We start from the raw sequence: 21,042 nt of genomic DNA on the forward strand, positions 1-21,042 counted from the left end.
GCTCCTGATGAGACTACACCTAAGAGCTTTGTCATTGACAAGGGTGGAGAGCGGAAATGTGCCTCTGAGCCCTGTACACAGACCACAGACCATGGAGTGAGAGGTGCAGACAGAACCAAGGCAGGGGTGTGCAGTTCTGAAGCTCAATTAAGGACTCCAGACTCGAGTAGGGTGCCACCAACCTCCATCTTGTTCTGGATCCAGGGCCCAATGGCATTGGCCTGAGCAGCAAACTGGCGCCGTAGGCGCTCATTAGCATGTTGGCGAGCCAGCTCCTCCTGCAGGGACTGATCCCGGACGGGCACCAGCTGCTTCACCTGTCACAGCCCAAGGAGAGCAGGGTGAGAGGCCATCTCTGGTCTCATAGGAGGGACCATGGGATGAGCTCACCATCAGATAGTAGACCACTGGGGTTTGGAGAGGGAGGAAGGGGCAAGTGGGAAGACAAGAATAGAGGCTTGGGGAACAGAGGGGAAAGAGAGTCCTGCTCAAGGGACTAGTTCTGACTGGTACCTTATAACACCAAGGGAATCTCTGAAGGCACAGCTTAGTCAAGGAATTTAAGATTCTATCCAAGGGCCATTCCTCCATGAGGAGTTCTCTTCCTACAGCACCAAGCCCACAGGGGCTGGGACCACAGCGCAGAATCTCCAGCTTGAATGTGGGGAAGACTGGCATCTCTATTTCCACCCACCCTGATCGAAAGTGAGCATTTCCTTCATCTATGGATGTGGGCATCAGGATTCAATGGAACCTGTGGCTGCCGCACAGCCACCAGGCATTCACATGCCAGCCGAGCCCCTGCAACTATCTCAAGATCATCGCACAGGCTCAGGGCTACTTCAAGGTCATGGGGTTGCTGCTAGATCCACTCTTAAATGTGTTTGTTCAAAGAGAGGTGGGGCCATAGCCTGTCTTTAGTTTTTTAGTTGGTAGTGGAGTTAAGCCTAGGGCCTTCGTCTAAGCCTATCTCAATCCTCTTTTTCACTCTATAATGTGAGTCAAGGCCTGGGTTAGCCTTAAACTTGATTGGTTGCCCAGGGTGACCTTGAAATTTTGGTCTCCTGCCTTCCAAACAGGACTACAGGCCTGTACTACCAGACCTGGCTTTTTAAAGTTTATTTTGTTTTTATTCTCTCTCTCTCTCTCTCTCTCTCTCTCTCTCTCTCTCTCTCTTTCTGTGTGTGTGTGTGTGTAGAGCAGTAAGGTGCTTTGTTCTCTTCTACCTCTAAGTGGGTTCTTGGGATTGGACTTAGGTCCCCAGAGTTGCACAGCAAGGGCCTTCACATTTCCCTGACAGTATTAATATCATAAACAATATTTACTTTGCCAAAATTAATAGTATTTTCTTTAAGGAAAATAACTTCTATTGTTTTTCCTCAGGATCACAGAGGTTGCATTCAACCTATCTATAAAACCCGGAAGAAAGGGAAGTCTGAGGGTGATGGCTGGGTTAGATCATCCTCCATCCCACATAACCCTTCCCTCATCCCATTCCCAACCCACGACTGCTCCTCTTGCCCTCCCCTGCCCCTCCCCCCGACTGGCCGGTGGCCGCCCACCTTGTCCCACTTGTTGCGCAGCTCATCCATGGTGACAGTGCTGTAGGGGTTGCTGGAGCTGATCCGGATGCTGTAACTCTGGATCACCTTCTCCACCTCGTTTTGGATGGCCAGGATGGACTGCCGCTCCCCGTCGGCCTCCGGCAGCGTGGCCTTGAACTGCTCATGCGCGGTGATCAGACTCTACAGCAGGGGGCAGTGCAGAGAACCAATCCAACTAGGGCATCAACTGTGTGTTTATTTTTAGGCATGGTATCAAGTAGCCAGACTGCCCTCGAACTTGCTACGTAAATCACATATGACCCTGAACATTTTTTTTTTTTTTTTGGGTTTCTCGAGACAGGGTTTCTCTGTGTAGCCCTGGCTGTCCTGGAACTCACTCTGTAGACTAGGCTGGTCTCAAACTCATAAACCCAACTGACTCTGCCTCCCCAAGTGTTGGGATCAAAGGTGTGCACCACCACTGCATGGCCCAATCCTCTAGGATTACAGGCATGTACCACCACACTTTTAATGTAAACTTTGTGTGTTCACGTGTATGTACCTGTGTCTAGAGGCCAGGGGTCCATCTTGTTTTTCTAGACAGGGCCTTTCATTGGCCTGGCCGCTCTCTCATTAGGTTATTACGACTTTGTAGCCACGAGGCAACACTTTACTGACTAAACCCAGGCCTTATAAACCCAGTTTTATTGGAAAAAAATAACAAATGTATATTTTCTTTATAATCTGTTGTAGCTCAAATTCACCATAAATGGATTGTGAACAAACAGGGTCCTGGACACTTGACAGTAACTTTTCTCCCTAACACTAAAGCCAACAAGTTCTACTTATAGACTTATTTGAATGTCCTGAGGAGATATACAAGTACGACACTTTCTGTAGGCGGGGAGCAGGGTGCCATTTTGGAGGTGCTTTTCTATGGTTGTGTTCATATGTGCTTACATGCATTATTCGTGTTCATGGGAACCAGAGGTCAACATCAAGTGTCTCCCTCAATCTAGAACCTTATTTTCCTTTTTTAAAGGTGCATTTTACGTGTGTGTGTGTGTGTGTGTGTGTGTGTGTGTGTGTGTGCGCGCGCGCGCGCGCGTATTTTCATGCATGACGTAGAATATTGTGTGGTGGTCAGAGGACAACTTGTGGGAGTCAGTTCTGTCCTTCCACCTCGTGGATTCTGGTGACTGAACTCAGGTTGGCAGGATGGGGGGGGGGGAACAAGTGCATTTACTAGGGGAGCCATCTTACCAGCCCAGAACCTTAGGTCTTAAACTCATATGGAGGCATACACGTGCACACCTATATGTGATGGAAGAGGGGTGATTTGAGAAAAGGAAAGAAATCAGCAGATGTGGGGATAGAGAGGGTGATGCAGAGTAAATACTTCAGTTCAGGATACACTTGACCCCGGTGCATCACACGTCACACAGCAAATACTCACTAACGGGAGGAGGACGAGCGTGAGCCCCTCACCTGGATCTCCTCGATGCTGTGGACAATGAACATGTCCTGCAGGTCCTCCATGGCCCCCTCCATCCAGTTGTTGAAGGGCGCGGCTCTCTTGGCAAACTCCAGGTGCAGTTGGTCGATTGTTTCCAGCAACTTCTCAGTTCTCTGAGGGTCGAACAGAAGCAGGTGCCACCTCAGACGAAACATGTTTTTTAAAAATCCCGGGATGTGCAAACACGGGAAGTATGTATCCAGATCAATACGGTATTATTTATCCTGTTATTTGGTCTAGCTGCTAGAATGATGGTGTCCCCCGCTGGCCTCTGAGAGACCTTCTGCGTTTGCTGAGTTTTGGTGCTGGGGCTGGAACCCATGGCTTCAGTGACGCCAGGTAAGTGCCCCGCCACTGAGTGTATTCTCTGGGAGCCTTTTGAATTAAAGAAAAATCCAATACCACCCAAAACAACCTCACACTTAAAGTATCTGAAGCGCTTCCCCTGAAGATCCACACAGATACACTTCTTCAGCTAAAGCAATTATTTGTATCTCTTGAGACAAAGTCCCATGTATCCCAGGTTTCTTTAAGCTGTCTTCCTATTTTCTTCCTTCCTTCCTTCCTTCCTTTTCTTTTTTCCTTCTTTTTAAGAAAAGGTCCCATATAGTCTTGGCTATCCTAGAACTCGCTATGTAGACCAGGATGCCTCAACCTAGATCAGCCTGCCTCTGCCTCCCATGTGCTAGGATTTAAAAAAGCATGCCATTTTGCCCAGCTTTGCCTTGAACTTTCCCTCCTCCCCTCCCCTCTTTCCCTTCCCCCTCCTGCTCTGGCCCCAGCCCCAGCCCCCAGGCCATAGGTCTTTTTGTTTTTGTTTTGTTTTTTTTAACTTGTTTCTCATTATGGATGGTTGTGAGCCACCATGTGGTTGCTGGGATTTGAACTCATGACCTCCGGAAGAGCAGTCAGTGCTCTTAACCACTGAGCCATCTCATCAACCCTGCCTTGAACTTTCTATACAGCTAAGGTTAACCTTGAACTTCTGACCCTTCTACCTCTACCTGCTGTGTTTCGATTAGTCACTGGTGACCACAGCGCATTTTTATGGGGTGCTAGGATGTGAACCTAGGCCCTGTGTGTACAAGGCAAACACTTTACCAACCAAGATGCCTTCTCTGACTTACTTCCTAGCAATTTTTTTTCCTTCTGTTGCCATTTCCCAGGTACACACCCCACGTTGGGCCTGATACCCTGAGTCAGCTTTCGGCACAGAAGAACTTTAATGGACCTAGAGAGATGGCTCAGTGGTTAAGAGTTCAGACTGTTCTTCACAGAGGACCTGAGCTCGATTCCCAGCACACACTTGATGGCTCACAACTATCTGTCACCCCAATCCAGGCGATATAATGCCTTCTTTTGTTCTGCAAAGGTGCCAGGCACAGGAGTGGCACGCAGGCATACGTGCAGGCAAAACGCTCATGTACATAAATTAAAGGTCATACATGAGTCTTAACAATTTTCCAAAAGGACTTTGGGAAATTTACCATGATTGCTAGTTAACAAACAGGGCTCAGACCACGATCCCCCAAACATTTTAAAACTGAAAAGTAAGTTTTGCTACTAACTTGTTACAGAGCAAAGCTACACTTGGTCCTGTGATTCCCACTTTTAACATTCTTCTGTTTACTGGATAATGTTTGGTTGTTTCCACATGAGGTCACGGAGAATCACAATTAACACCACCGATTTGACTATGGAGCCTCTAGTAGTTTTCATGGCAAGAAGAACTCAAGGTTCTCACCTCCAAGGCTTCCCTCCTCTTCTGGGTAAGCGTCCCCAATCTATCCCACTGGTCGCAAATTTTCTGGCACCGATCATTGACGTTCACAGCATCGTGATAGTCCAGTTCACTATGAAAAGCAAGAAATAAAGATGAATTCTTCCAGATGGTGTGAGGGAAAAATGGACACAAGCTGGAAATAAACAGGGAAGAGATGTGTGTGTGTGTGTGTGTGTGTGCATACACACACGTGTAGACAAACGTATGTGTGAACAAATGTACACTCATGCGTGCACATGTTCTTGGAGACCAGAGGTAAACCCTGGGTATTTCTGTCAGTCATTAAACTCCATTTTTTTTTTTTTTGGAGATAGTCTTCTAGTGACCAGGGCTTTGCGTTCTTCAGCTAAGCTGTCTCCCTATTGAGCGCTAAGCATCTACCTGTATGAAAAGAACATTCCATCATGCTCATCAATATATATGTGTGTGTGTGCACCTGTAGAGGTCAGAAGAGGATGACGGATCCCTGAAGCAGGGGTTATAGACACTTGTGAGCTGCCTGATGTGGATTCTGGGAACTGAAAACCTGTGTCCTCAGCAAGATAGGTCATGAAGCACTCTTAGCCACTGGGTCAGCTCCCCAGCATCTGTGCCGGGGTTTTGAACATGGGTTCTGGGTGATCGAACTTATATCCTCAAGTGGCAGCCATCTCCCATTATCCGGGCCCCATCCCCATACCTTTTTTTTTTTTAAGACCCAGTAGAAAACCCAGAGGGAGGCTAGTGAGACCAATCACTAAGGGAACCTGCCACCAAGTTTGACAGATGAATTTAATCCCTAATATTGTCTTCTGACCTCCACAGATGTGCTAATTTAATTACTCCTTGACCCAGTCAAGGGGATCCCTGGGGCCCACTAGGCGGCCAGCAGAATCATGCAAGCTCTTGCCCATCAGGAAATTCTATATTTAAAAAAAAAATGCAGAGAGTGCCCCGCTGATCTAACCTCTGGCCTCCACGTCACTTCAGGGATCCCCGACCCCTAACTCCTCCCCCCCTACACATACACAAAAATACAAAGGCAATAGAAAACTGGTAGGGCATTTCAGGGTTTCCTGAATTGTCCCCAGTGGAAACAGTATCACTTGGAACAAATTATAAGAATCAATACAAATCCTGTTAGCCAACAGCTTTCAAAATGGCACTGTCTTCTTAATGCCTCTGGCTCGCTTTCCCTTCCTGTGCCCTCTGAGGCCTCCTGAGAGCATGACCTTTAAATGGAAACAACCGGGGAGCCAACTATCTGACCCAGGTGGCTGGAACATTAAAATGAGTCACAGGGAAGGAGGTGTCCACTTGCAGGGTTCTGTGTCCTTGGTGCCTCTAGAAGGGTATGCAGCTCGCTGCCTCCTGAGTGACCCATCCAGGAGGGGGCTGTGACATCACCCAGCACAGAAAGGCTTCTAAAACTGGGCAGGCCGGAGCTCTTCCATTTAGGGACAACGACTCTTGGGACTGTTGGATGCCACCAGTGTGGTAGAAAGAAAGAACACCACAAAACAAAAAAACTTTGGTAAAACTTAAGCTCATCTCAGGGGTAAATGTCTGAGTCCTGCTTAAAAAGCAACCGCCGTGCCAGGCTTAGAGGAGAGCAGGAGCTGTGGAGATCAGAAGACATGAACACCAGGCTTCTCGGAAAACAGCCTGAGATGAGAGAACTTTCCGGAAGTGCCCTGCTCCCCTGAAAACCACTTCCTTGAGGCTTCGGGTTTATTTATTTATTAATTTATAAATGTGTGTGTGTGTGTGTGTGTGTGTGTGTACACAGTGCATGCGTATGCACGTGTGCGTGCGTGTGCAGTACGTGTGTGCGTTGCATGTGTGTTTTGTGTGTGCGTGTGTGTGTGTGTGTGTGTGCACGTGCTCTCGTGTGCACAGAGGTCAGAGGAGGACAACTTGCAAGTGTCAGTCTGTCAGTCCTCTCCTTGTGCGGTGTGGGTCCTGGGGATTGAACTCAATCTGTCAGAGACCCTCTGCTTTTTCTTTTTTCATACACTCGCCTGTGTTTACTGACTTTCCTGTTTCTTTTGCAGAGCAGAGCAAATACATCTGAGTGTTAGCTGAGTGTTCTTCCAGAACATTCTGATAGGGACAGAAGCTCCCTGTCACCTCGTTAGAGCTCGTCCAGTCCTTAAGAGCAGCTACCAGCACTTTGATCCCAGCACTCGAGAGTCAGAGGCAGGCGGATTTCTGAGTTCGAGGCCAGCCTGGTCTACAGAGTGAGTTCCAGGACAGCCAGGGATACACCGAAAAATCTTGTCTCGAAAAACAAAACAAAAAAAAGAGCAGTCACCAGCTATTTACAAACACACGCTTTTCAACCAAAGTTGACTTAGATCTTTTGTCTACTTTGAGTATGAACCAAAAAACAAACCCAGCAACTGCCCCCTGAGCAGCTATGCTACGCTGATACAAAATGGCAAGGCAGTAGATCTGTAAGTGTAAGCCTTTCCCAGAAATTTCTGGATGTTTCCATCTGATATGTCCCTTGTCTCCTCATGTTTTGAATGCTTGGTCCCTGGCTAGTTGCATGGATTTGAAGGAAGTGGAGCACTGTGGTGTAAGTGAGTGACAAAGGGTGGACCTTATAGGATCAGACTCAACTCTGGTTCTACTCTGGGTATGTTGGCTATGGTGGTAGGAATATACTTAGCCCATGGGAAGTAGCACTATTAGGGGGTGTGGCCTTGTTGGAGGAAGTGTGTCACTGTGTAGGTGGGCTTTGAGGTCTCCTAGTGTTCAAGTTCTGCCCAATGTGGAGCAGAGCCTCCTCTGGGCTGCCTGCGGGAGACAGTCCCCTTCAGCTACCTGCAAATCAAGATGTAGAACTGTCAGCTCCTTCAGCGCCATGTCTGCCTGCCTTGCTTCCTGCCATGATGATAATGGACTAAACCTTTGAAACTGTAAGGCAGCCCCAATTAAATGTTTACCTTTATACGAGTTGCCTTGGTCGTGGTGTGTCTTCACAGCGATGAAACCCTAACTAAGACTCTGCCTGGTATTATGTCAACTTGACACAACCTAGAGGCATCTAAGAGAAGAGGACAGCCTCAGTCAATAAATGGCTCCAAAAGACTGGGCTGTGGGCAAGCCTATAGGACGTTTACATTTTCTTTCATTCCTTTTTTCTTCCTTTTTTCTTCCTTTCTTTCTTCCTTCCTTTCTTTCTTTGTTTTGTTGTTTTTCTGAGACAGGGCAGTGTGTGTGTGTGTGTGTGTGTGTGTGTGTGTGTGTGTGTGTGTGTGTGTGTTTGTGTATGCAGTCATGGATGGCTGTCCTGGAACTCACTCTGTAGATCAAGATAGCCTCAAACACAGAGATCCACCTGCCTTTCCCTCTAGTGTGCTGGGAGAAAGGTGTGTACGTCTATTGCCCAGCTGTACTTCCTTGATTAACAACTGATGTGGGAGGGCCCAGTCCATTGTAGGTGGTGATTCTGGGATACATTAAAAAAAACAAAAACAAAAACAAAAACACTCAGAGGCTGAAGAGAAAGGTGAGTCATTAAGAGCACGTGTCACTCTTACAAAGGACCTAGGTTCAAATCCCAGCGCCCACATGGTGGTTTACAGCCATTCCTGACTCCTGTTTCCAGGGGATCCAGTGCCCTCTCCCACTCATCATGGTTACCAAGTAAGCAGTACACATACACACATACACACAAACCAAACACTCACACATAAAAGAAAAGCCCAAGCTAATAAGAAGAAAGAAATTTAAAGGGAGGGAAACAAACTGAGCAAGTCAGGGGGACAACAGTGGGCAGTGCTCCTCTGTGGCCTCGGCCTCAGTTCCTGTCTCCAGGTTTCTCCCCTGCTTGAGTTTCTGCCCTGACTGTCCTTCATGAGGGCCTGTTATTTCAGGACACGTGACCGGGACACCCAAGCTGAAATGAAGTTTCCCAGGTTGTGTTCATCACAGTGATAGGACCTCTAAGATTCGAGCGCTCCCTGATTTCCTGGTCTTCTCGGTTTTGACCGACTGAGATCCTGTCTCCAAAGTGACTGAATAAAGTGAAAACATTCTGCGACGAAATCCTTATGAAACCGTGAATGAAAATCAACGTTTCCCCTCAAGCTGTTGCTGTCAGGCATTCTGGCAACATGAATGAAAAAGTAACTAAGGAGTTGGGGGGATAGCACCCAGGTTAAAAAAAAATGCTAGCTATGTAAGTCTGACAACCCAAGCTGGGTCCCCAGAACCCACATAAAAAGCCAAATGGCACACACCTGTAGTCCCAAAACTCTTAGCATGATGGGAGGCCGAGGCAGGAAGTAATAAGCCTAGAAGCCTGCAGCACACACATGCGAGAGCAGGAACAGGACCCCACTTGGGCAGGGAGGGGGCAAGAACAGCTTCCAAGAGCCCCCACCCTCAATCTCACAAACACAGTACACATATGATGTCCTTCCATTCCCAGACTATGATTTTTTAAAAAAAATCATATCAGCACTCAGGACACAGAGGCAGGAGGATATGTCTGTAAGTTTGAAGCCAGCCTGGTCTACACAGAGTTCTAGGACAGCCAGGACTACACAGAGAGATCCTGTCTCCAAAGTGACTGAATAAAGCGAGAACATTCTGCTAAAACCACAATGGAAAGACCAGGGCCACCCTGTGAGAGTATTCTAGGGTTTCCCCCAGTTTCCCTGAGTTTTACACGACTGTTCCATGCACACCCGTGCTTGGGGAGTTAGGGCTTGTTTGAGTATTTTTACGTACGTCTGAGAACCACCTAGAAACTCTGACTAAGGATGAGCAGGAAGGAAAAGAATGTTAGTAACCGTCAGAGGAACACAACCTGAATCTCCCGCGTAGTTACATCCTTACAATTCAGCAGAGTGGAGCAAAGAGCACCAAAGAAGCCTGGAATAACAGCCGTTATCATATAGAATTGCTTAAAGCTTATGGCGACACTTAAGACTGCTCCAAGTTACTCATGGGAACCATCACTGGACACTCAGTAATTTGAGTCCTTTTCAAGCCCTCATCTTATTGGTGAGTGGCTGTTAATTAGCAAAGAGCCAACATTCAAGAGGCATGACCACGAGGCGGAGAAAGTTGAAGGATTTATATGGGTCAGCCTGAGAAATGGTACGTTACAAAGCCCTACCTGTTAATTAAGAGGTTCGCACTTCCTCAAAAGGGAGGAACCTGGGACTAAGGCATTGAAGTACACTTTAATTGCCTTGTTTTGTATTGTTAAGGGGTAGGCAATAAAACTTTTGCAGATGTAGACCCAGACAGAAGGCTCAGCAGTTAAGAGCTCTGATTACCCCTGCAGAGGATCTCGGTTAGATCCCCAAAACTCAGCCTCACACCCCTTAAGATCCCCAGTTCCAGGAGATCTGAAATTCTCTTCTGCCCTCCACACACACCACACATCACTTCACAGGTGTGAAGGAGAGACAGAAGACACAGAAGACATCTAAATGAGGGCTAGCCTCAGTTCGACAACATCTGTTCCCACAGAACAAAACTCAAAAAAAAAAAAAAAAAGAAAGAAAGAAAGAAAAAAGAAAAGTGAGGCAGCCTGCTCCTTCAAGCCTGAGGTGGTGATTTCTTTTCGGCCTTTCTCTCTGCAGGAACCATGGTTCTTGCTTCCTGCTACAGCCTGAAGCCTTGACCCCTACACTGGTATCTCTCACTCTCTTGGAAGCAGAATGGTTTCTGTGGGGTCCGGTGTGAAGAATGAGAGAGAACCTGACTACTCTGACACACAGCAAGGCTGAACCTTTTCTGACATTTCTAGACACCAAAATCATCGACCCTAGGGGCTCCAGCCTGACCCTTCGAACCCAGCAGGGAAGAATGCCTGTTCTCTGGAGACCCTGCACAACACAGCCTTCAGCCCGGGTACCAGCACACACTTGAGCTCCTGCGCAATGGCAGCGATCTGCTCCACGCGGTCCTGGTGTGCAGCCAGGTCACTCTCAAAGGCCTCGTGCTTCCGAAGTAGGGCTCGAACTTCCGTCAGGGACGCAGACTCATAGTCCTTCTGCAGCAAGATCTGTTCTTTGCCTGCAAAGGGGACAGCCAACACCGTTAGGCTGAGACGGCAGGATTGAAAGTTCCAGGGCAGCCTGAGGCAGCCCTCTGTGAGACTTTGTCTCAAAATGAAAAGGAGAACAGAAGACTGGGGCTTAGTGGTAGAGGGCTTGCCTGGGATGTACAAAGACAAGCATTGCCTAAATCAATCCATCAAATAAACGTGAAATCTCAAAGTTGCACAGTGGCTACCCAACACCAGAATGTGCTCAGAGAACATGGGGATGTCAAAGGAGAACCAGCTTATCAGCAACACCCAACCCCTCTAGATGCTCACAGAGGAGGTGCCTGGAAAGAAAGAGGGTGGGAGACGACACATGCATTTTACACAGTCTATTCTGCATCATTCTGAGTCACAACTGTCTACCTTCCCACCATGACACCCAGGTCTGTTGGAAGTCATTTCCACCCATGAGCCGCATGGAATGACTGAACAAAACTCTTACGTTAGCTGGGCGTGGTGGTACACACCTGTAATCCCAGCACCCTGGAAGCTGAGACAAGAGCCCTGTGAATTCAAGTTGAGTTATCGGTGACATAGCAGGACTCTGTCACTCCGCTTTGTGTTTGAGAGCTATACTCTGGGGTGACCTATGTTCTGCTTGTTCTGATTCTAAACATTAGACATCTCCCTCTTGGAACTCCCACTAATTCTTCCATACGTTTTTATTATTATTATTATTTGTTTGTTTGGACAAGGAGCCTCTCGTGCAGACTGGCCTTAACTTAGTACTTAACTAAGGATTACCAGGAACTTCTGATCCATTTGCCTCTACAGCTCTGGTGCTGAGATTATAGGTATGTACTACCACGCCCAACGCATGCAGTACTGAGGATAGAAACAAGGGTTTTGTTGGTGCATGTTAAGCCTGCAACCTACCAACTAAGCCACATTTCCAGTCCTCTCTAAATCTAGATACTACTGTGACTGGTATTCAGATCCACATTTACTCCCGGGCTAGTGGTTTTGGTTCTGTAAAGCTAAAAATGGAAAGCAAATGTCCGTATGTCAAAGGGTGACAACATTGAAGCTAGGATGTGTCAGACGGGAAACAGTTACCGTACATCCATTCTTTGCTGTTTGTTTGTTTTGGTTTTGGGTTTTTTTCAGACAGGGTTTCTCTGTGTAGCCCTGGCTGTCCTGGAACTCACTCTGTAGACCAGGCTGGCCTCAAACTCAGAAATCCACCTGTCTCTGCCTCCCAAGTGCTGGGATTAAAGGCGTGTGCCACCACTGCCCTGCTGTTGTTTGTTTTTAAGATTAAACATGTACAGGTATGTATGTGTCTGTATGTGTGTGGGGGTGTGTGTGCATGTAAGTGCAGGTGCCTATGGATGCCAGAAAAGGGCAGTAGATCCCCTAAAGCTGGACTTGCAAGGGTTATGAGCTACCTGATTTGGGTGTCAGAAACACAACTCTGGTCCCCTGCAACAACACCTGGTTGTTATTCTGGATCAAGACCTTATTTTATAGTCCTGTCTAGCTTTGAACTCAGTAAGTAGTCTAGGCTCAGCTGGAAATCTTGATTCTGACTCAGCCTAGGAGGTGCTGGAATTTCAGGAATATACACCATCAACCCTCACCATTAACCCTAACACAACTCAGACGAGTTTTTTTTTTTTTCTTCACATTTATTTGTATGTATGGTGTGTGTGTGTGTGTGTGTTGAGGAGCATATGCATGCCACATTTTATATATGGAGGATGGAGGGCAATTTGCAGGAGTTGGTTCAAACTCAAGGTGTCAGGCTCGGCAGCAAGCATCTTTATCCACTGAGCCATCCGACTGGCATACAACCCAGATGCTGTAAAATCCGAACTGGATTCTCACGCCCTTACCATAAGCCCATGTCTCATGCGTGGAGGCCTTCTGCCTGAACTTCTCAGCCAAGTGCTCCAAGCGCTCCAGTCTTCGAATCTCATTCAACAGCCACTCCTCATAGCCCTTCTCAGCCTGCTCCAACCTCTGCCAGGCACCAGCAATGTCCTGAGGGATGAAAGACATTGGAGAGCACAGGTGTGACACGTGGGCCTCTAGATTCCACTAATCCTCCAGCGAGGTTGTCCTCTGGGTTCACTTCCCTTTGCTTCTTCTGAACAACTAACCACCCCACCAGTTTGCTTTCCAAATGTCCAGATCACCGCAGTGGCCTTTTAATTAGCACAACTGTTCCCATCAGCCTCGCAGACATCTCCAGATGTGGCCCAAGTTCGACAAGGTAGGAAGGGCATCTGGTAACAGCAGGAAGGTGAGAACACAGGGAAGAACTAACTTTGTAAACTATAAAGAAATCTCAGCAAGGTCAAGATCACAGGTCTGCGAGGGGAAGTGGCCTCTTGCTGAGCCTTCGCTGAAAGCCTGCGGGGCACCATCTCACAACACACCACACCAAGAACTGCGTAATGCAAGGGAGTAGAGGATCAGTAATGAAGCCAGGTATGGGGGCACACGCTGATAATCCCAGAGGCTCAGGAGGCTGAGGCAGGAGGAATGCAAGTTTGAGTCCAGCCCGGGCAACTTAATGAGTTCAAGGTCAGCCTGGAAACTTAGTAAGAGAATTTCTCAAAAGAAAAAGAAAAAGAAAAAGAAAAAGAAAAAGAAAAAGAAAAAGAAAAAGAAAAAGAAAAAGAAAAAGAAAAAGAAAAAGAAAAAGAAAAAGAAAGAAAGAGAAAAAGAGTGGGGAGGTAGCCGAGTGGTGGTAAGCTTATCTGATATGTGCAAAGCCCTGGGGGCCAGCCCCCAGTCTCTCAATCCACAACAATGGAGTGGTTATGGGGTCATTCGTGATTACATTCAATAACGATCCACACTCAGGAAACCAAGGCCTCCTCAGCAGACCAAGGAGAATGGGGACAATGGGGACCATGGGGACGGCAGCCACTCACCGACACCATCTTGCCCTCGGAGGGCATGAAGGCAGGCCGGTTGCTGATCCGAAGCTTGGTCTGCAGCGTGTTGAAGTTGATCTCCAGCTGGCACTTCTCCTGCACCTTCGGGGGCTTGTGCTTACGACGGTAATCCCGGAAGTCCTCCAGTTTCTTCTGCATAGCCTGCATGGTCTTCTCGGGCGTCCTGTTCTCCAGCCAGGGAATGGTGCGCCGAATCCACTCCAACAGCTATTTCCAAACAGGAGAGTGGGGCTGAAGAGACTGTTTCCAGTTCAAGAACAAAGGGGCCCGACAACTGGGACCAGCTCCCCCAAGGCTCCCAGACGACTGAACATGGTTATGACTGTACTGACTTAAAGTGGGGGCTGCAGCTCTATGCACGGTGCAATGAATGACAGCATCCACCCAGGGCCACGATGACCACCCCATGAGACCACACACAGGTTTTAACTCGAACTTCCGGTCAGCACACGGAGTCGTGTTTGACAAAAATGTGACATTTACAAGAAACGCAGCAACCAGACATTAGCAGACAAATGCTGGATGGAGCCTCCAAATTCGAAGAGGGAAAACAAAAATTAAAAGAAAAAAAGGGGAAAAAAAACAAGAAGAAGAATGGAGTTGATGCACTCAGCAAGGAACTTGGTCGAATGTCAAATGTTTTGTTGAAAAAAACAAAGCTCAGATCTAATGAGTTTACTCACTAGAGAATTGTACTACAAGCCTAGGGCAGATTCTGGGCCATGTAGGCTTCATCGTCTAGTTTTTATGCAGCTCCACAGTCAGGGAGTGAAATCCTAGTGAATTCTCCAAAATCTAATGACTGCCCTTTTCCTGAGTCAGAATCCAGGCCTCAGAGATGACCCACTAGACACCTAGACACTTAGTTTTTTCTTCTAGTTTTTAGTTTGTTTTGAAATTTTACTTTTTATTTGATGTATATGGGCATTTTGCCTTTCTGTATATCTGCGCATCACATGCACGAAGTGCCTTCAGAGGCCAGAAGAGGGTGTCGGGTCCTTCTGGAACCGGGGATCCAGACAGTTGTTAACCACCATGTGGGTGCTGGGACTCAAACCCAGGTCCTGTGGGAAAGCAGCCAGACTTATAACTGCTGAGCCATCTCTCCAGCTCCACTTTTATTTACTCTTATGTCTACTAATGCCATGGGAAGCTGGGATGAGTTTCAGTGATGACGCCTCCAGTCAGCATTGAATGGGAGTGTCCCTCAGAGGCTCGTGTGTATGAATGCACGCTGCCCAGCAGGTGGCGCTGTTTTGGGACGTTATTATAGCCTGGCCCTGCTTCCTGTTCTCTCTCTGCTTCTTGACTGTGGATACAAAGTGACCGACTTGCTCAGGATTCTGTTGCCATAATGGATCCTATCCCCTTGGAACTCCCACATGGCTTTTGTTAAGGTTGTTTTATGACAGGGATGAGGGAGAAACTAAGTTTACAAGAAGTAAGAACGTTCCTGACATTTAGTCATCTTTCTGTGTTGAATAGACGTCTCTCTTAAAGTCTAAGATTCCTTGATGTCAACAAGTGAGTTTTTTGTTTGGTTGTTTGGTTGGTTTTGGTTTTTGTTTTGTTTTACACAGCAATAGTAACAATTAGAAAAGGAAAAAGAAAAAAAAGAGTGCTAGGGAATCAAACAGCTAAACTTTCCATAGCAGCAACACGAAGGCATACATTTAGTTTACTCTGATTGAGTTACCATCAAGTACGTATTTGGGATGATTTACCTCTCACTTATGCTGATCATTTATGTTCACAGCACATCGCAAATACTGGTTGAATCCAATTAACGCAAAAACTATTTAGTCTTGCATTTATTCTTTTTTAACCATTTAAACTATTCTTAAGATTTAGTTTAAGTTATCTGCTCTTGACTACGGATCTGAACTTGAGTTCCATCTCAGAAGACACAGCTCTTGGGTCCCTCAGCCTGGGCTTGTGTTACAAAAATAACACAGGGTTAGTAACAAGGATGTCCTGGTACCCTCTATGCTAAAGACAAAAATAAATAAATAAAAATAAATAAAAGAACTGTAAATGCACTGCTCAAATCAAGTGCCTGGATGAAGAGCTACAAAAATTCATCCCTACGGCTCAAAGGGTTTGGAAGGTGAGCTGTCATTCCAGATCCCTCTCTGAGCCTGTGCGTGCACGCGCACACACGCACACCCCATCCTCCTCCTCTCAAAGGCTTTGCAAATTCTTTTCACATGAGGTCACAGTGCTGAACAAGGGGTCCTTGACGCAAAGAGGGCCCTATAAGAATGTCAGTAGCCCACAGGCTACAAGTTACAGATTCCGACCTGGCAGGGGCAGAGCTAAGACTAGATTCCCTTCCTACCACATCAACACATGTAGCTTTGGAGTCTTTGCCAAGGCCATGGTGGGGGCGGGGGACAGGGACACTGGCACCAGGCACTGGGCACGTTGCCTCAGGATAAGCAGCCTCTGAGACCAGATGTGTTTTCTGCTCTCTCTCTCTCTCTCTCTGAGATGAAAAGTGCAAAAATAAACATGGACAGTCTGTTTGCAGTCTCCGCCTCACCGCTAGCTGCAGGTGGATGGACGGAGCTGCCCCCATTTCCTTTACCTCACTCGCTAGCCTCTCATATTCTTCCATCAGCCTCTCATTCTCTTGATTCACAGCAAGAACCTTACATATTCTGTTAGCTGCTGTCTCGGCCTGCAAAACACAATAGGTAAACAGGATGGCTGGGCGACGAGGGTATGCTCGCAGACACACGTAAAGCCAGATGTCGGGGCAGGGCAGGATGGAGGAGAGGGCGTGCTGAAGATGGTGCAGTCTGGGTCAGGGTGGGGAAGATAGCGGGGATGAATCAGTTCACACCTTTTTTTTTTTTTTAGTTTTCACACAGACTTACACGGCAGGCTGAATATACTGTAGGGAATAATGGGGAGATATCATTAGTCTAAAGTACAAGCTTTATAAAACATCGAGCAAGTTAGTAACAGAAATATGTGGGTCAAGGAAACCAAGATCTCAGGTCCCTGACTGTCCAGCTAAATGCTCCTGAATAGACCCTACGGCTATGGGTTAGAATGACCCTGGCCTTCAGAATCAAAGCTGAAGAGGTTGGGTCCTGAATGTATCCATGTTATTGACCTTGAATCCATGGAAGAACTTTCTAGATGGGATACTGGAGACTAGCTTGCCTTAAGATGTTGTTTCATTGTTTAATCTACAAGAGCAATAAATACAATGAAGCAATAAATAATCCTCGGTCATTATCTTGAAGGGAACTTGGGTCACATGCCTTTTAACATGTTCCTAGGATGGACCAAGAAGAGCTTTGTGCCTGTTCTAAAGCAGAGGTGTCCAATTCATGATCCAGGTGCCACATGTAACCAGGATGGCAATGAATATATCCCAACATCAAGTAGTAAAGTATTTGAATTCTTTGGGTTTTTTTTTTGGAGGGAGTTGTTTCTTTATTTTCAGACAGAGTCTCACTATGTAGTCCTGGCTGGCCTGGATATGTAGACCAGGCTGGCCTCAAATTTACAGAAATCTATTTGTCTCTGTCTCCCAAGATATGAGATTAAAGGAGTGCACTCCCAAGCCTGGCTTTGTTATTGCTTTTATATTTTATTTTGTGTGTGTGTGTGTGTGTGTGTGTGTGTGTAAAATGACTGGGCAGGAGTGTAGATATATGTGTATAAAGACACATATGTGGACATCAGGACAATTTGTAGTGTCCTCTCTTTTTCTACTATGGGGGTTGAACTTAGGATGCCAGGCTTAGCAGCGAGTTCCTTTATTGTCTAAGTCATCCCACCAATTCTACTTAAATGTGTGTGTGTGTGTGTGTGTGTGTGTGTGTGTGTGCTTGTGCGTGTGTATGTATGTGTGAGTATGCATGTGACTTGATGACACAGTTCTTGAGTGTGAACTTTGTAGGTGACAATATCATGTTTCAGGTGTATGGCCAAGTAAATATACGCACATTTTTGCAACCTCTGGCTCCATTTTGGACACCACTGTGCAGCCCAAGACAATCCAAAACTTGGCCTAGAGAAATCACTGGACACTTTCCCCAAAGTCCGGCCTCTAACGACCTAATTCTCCTGAGCACAATGATCCTGATTACCATCATCTCTCAGGAGTGGCCTTTACAAAGATGGCAAAAACAGGGCACATTCTGTCTGTCAGTCCATAAGGGCTCCCCATGGACAGGGGTGAGCAGCAGAGACAGATGAATCTGCAGGAGGTGGACGACTGTTTTCTCATAATTTCCCTCAAACTGTTCTGAGGCAGGTGAGTGCTTCTGAGGTCGTAACCCTTTTGTTCCGTCGACTAAACATACAGTTAGTCTGTTATGATGGAGCAAACCACTGAATAAAGGTTGTTTCCAGGCAACCAAGAACAGCAAACATGGCGGTGGCATTTCTGTCTCCTAGTTGCCGGCCCTTCGCCACTCATTGCATGCAGCACACCCTTCAAGACACTCTGCTCCCCAGAATGTACAAATGTTTCTAACAGTTTTCTAATACAATGGAAGTAATGTCTTGGGAGGGGGGAAAAATAGAGAAAAACACTTTGGTTATGGTCTAAAGGTTTTTGCTTGTTTGTTTGATTGTTTTGTGTGTGTGTGTGTGTGTGTGTGTGTGTGTGTGTGTGTTTAAGATGACTAGCAATTGGGAACTTGCTGTGTTAGGTCGTTATGAAACACTGATATTCCAAGGTCAGATGTGAAGCACACAGACACACGCCCAGAGATGCACACGCGCACACAGAAGAGCAGCGCGGTCCGCTGCGCACACAGGGGAGGAATACCTGCTCCGCTCCCGCGAAAGCATGGTAGAAGCAGGAAACGTAAGTCATGATGGCTCTTTCATCGGGTTTGGGAGTGTTGACAATGTCTGAGGGGGGAAAAATAACACGGGACACGGACACACACAGGCGAAGAGGAGAAACCACGGTGAACGAAGGGAGGAACTAATCGGCTTATACCGACCACTTTGCTTCACACTTCATGGGCCCATGACCCTGAACCTCAGGGCAGCTGGACAGCACTGACAGGATCCCAGAATAGTTATTTCAGGATTACGTTTTTACCCATTTATTTAGCGTGTGAATGTATGTGTGTGTGTTCGAGCACACACATATATGTGCCACACACACATATTCTGTGGAATGCCTGTGGAGGCTAAAGGATAATTCCTGAGAGTCAATTCTCTCCTTCCACCAGGTGGAGCCAAGGGATCAAACTCCGGTCATCAGGCTCCTTGGTAAGACTGAGCCTTTATCCAGATGCTCAGCCATCTTGTAAGTCCTAGGAAGAGGATATTTGAATGGTCCAACTGAGGGCTTCTGCCCTGCCTTCTCCAATGGGCTTTTAAAAGTGTATATAACACATTAACACGGAGATTCCTATAACATGCATCCGCATCCGGATCATTACCCCACATTGTTAATCTTGTTTCTGACTCTCACAACTTTGTCTCTGAGAAAGATAGGTTCCTTGGAAAGATGCTAGAGACACGGGGTAGGGGTGGAAGTGTCCTCCTACTTCCCAGCCCCGCCCTCACATGCGTGGAACCTGTCTGATCTGGAAACCACCCAGGGAGAATGGTGAAACTCACTGTGTGGGGTAAGGGTTGGCCTTAACGCATTGGAAACATAGTTGCCTTCCCACCAAGAGAAACAAAACATCTCAAGAAAGGGGTTGTATTTGTGGCTGCCACTGTATTAGCTGCTGCAAGACCAATCAGAAGAGAAAAGGACCCTGGTGACCACACGTGCTTTTCTCCTAGGATATCAGCTTTGGTAAGTGGATTTTTTTTTTTTTTAACCTGTCCATGAACTTGGTTGGGTCAGTGAACAAAGGGGCCAAAATGATACTTTGTCATTCATGATTATGTCTACTGAACCGTTAGAAAGCAACAGGAAGACCATGTGAGAAGAACGTTTCAAAGAAAACTAGACTAAAAACAAACAAATTTTTAAAAACCAACCAAGAACTGCCTCCTTAGAACCAGTCTATTAAGGAGGCAGGGCAGGAAAGGGAGGCGTGAATAGTAGAAAATAAACCTAAACACAGAAATTGAAGGGTGAGACTTCTGATCCACATCCTTCCCTCTGGGCACCAGAAAAAGCAAGATAGTAACAGGACGTGTGAGTTACTGCAGCTCTTTCATCTGGGAGGGTCTGCCCCTGTGTACTAAATCTGTGGGGAGAAATGAGGGTTAAAGGCTTGGATGTTCCAACAGCGAGCAGGCTTCCTTCTGATAACCGCTTCCTCTGAGAGGTCTTGAAGGGAAGCCTGGCCCGCCACACGGCTGCTCTCTGCGGCCGGCTCAAATCAAAGAAGTCATACTTGCAAAGTCTCTGTCCTGAGTGTCTGTGAGAACTGCCAAAGGAACACGGGAAGGAAAGCTTGCAGAGAGAAGGACGGCTGGTGAGGAGAAGCCTAAATTACAAGACAGGCACACGAGGCTCCTAGACTCCTAGCACATAGGTTTTCTATCATCTGGAGGGCTGAGGTCAACAAGATCCCTCTACAAGTCTACAATAAGCCCACAGACCTAAACTCAGAGCTCACCTCCAAACAGGGTCAAGGTGGATAGAGTTTCTACTACCTGTTGAAAGTATGGAAGACAGGAAAGGAGGAATGTTTCCAGTTTCCACTGCAAGGGAAGTTCATGGCTAAGGAGGTCAGTTAGCCTCAGGGTAGCCCACGCCTGGATTCAGAAATCAACACAAATTATCACAGTAAGAGGGCTTAAATAGCAGGTGGGACGCAAGGATTTACCAAGAGTCATCACTAAGCGGACAGCAGGCTGTGTGGGGCTGTCAGGACAGCGAATGAACAGAGGGAACTCGATGGGAAAGCTGCCGTGACAGCGGACAGCAGACACAAAAACACCTACGGTAATGGTAATGCAGTGGTTAGGTCCCAGCGCGTGCTGTACCCAAGACCATCACAATCTGAAGTTAGGCGATTCCTGCACAAGACTCTTCTACAACCATGGCTAATGCGGTATATAAGCATTCTGGGTCTTTAAAAGGGAAGAGGAGGAAAGGGAATGATCAGGCAGAGTGTCCCGTGCCTGTGACGCCAGCACTTGGGAGGTTGAGCCAGGGGTTGCCCCTGGTCCTGGGCCAGCCTGGATTATAGAGTAGATTGAAGATCAGTTTGGAAAGTATAGAAAAGACCTTGCTCAGAGAACTGGAAGGAAAGGGGGGGGGCAGGGAGGGAAGAGAGAACAGGCTGGGGGGGGGG

At 47.0% G+C, this 21,042-nt stretch overlaps 1 protein-coding gene across 1 annotated transcript in view; it reads right to left on the bottom strand.

Annotated features, from left to right (window-relative positions):
* Nucleotides 1–21,042, bottom strand: part of Actn2 (actinin alpha 2) — a 71,178-nt gene that overhangs the window by 7,796 nt on the left and 42,340 nt on the right. Inside the window, exons 8-16 of the mRNA XM_021215352.2 lie at nucleotides 18,594–18,679; nucleotides 16,389–16,481; nucleotides 13,778–14,008; nucleotides 12,731–12,878; nucleotides 10,714–10,864; nucleotides 4,805–4,913; nucleotides 3,033–3,173; nucleotides 1,563–1,745; nucleotides 183–317 (exon numbers count right to left, since the gene is read on the bottom strand). Of these exons, the coding sequence (XP_021071011.1) occupies nucleotides 183–317; nucleotides 1,563–1,745; nucleotides 3,033–3,173; nucleotides 4,805–4,913; nucleotides 10,714–10,864; nucleotides 12,731–12,878; nucleotides 13,778–14,008; nucleotides 16,389–16,481; nucleotides 18,594–18,679 (1,277 nt within the window). The remainder of the gene's footprint in view (nucleotides 1–182; nucleotides 318–1,562; nucleotides 1,746–3,032; nucleotides 3,174–4,804; nucleotides 4,914–10,713; nucleotides 10,865–12,730; nucleotides 12,879–13,777; nucleotides 14,009–16,388; nucleotides 16,482–18,593; nucleotides 18,680–21,042) is intronic.

Source organism: Mus pahari, chromosome 16 (assembly GCF_900095145.1).
Source record: "Mus pahari chromosome 16, PAHARI_EIJ_v1.1, whole genome shotgun sequence".
Taxonomy (NCBI): Eukaryota; Metazoa; Chordata; class Mammalia; order Rodentia; family Muridae; genus Mus; species Mus pahari.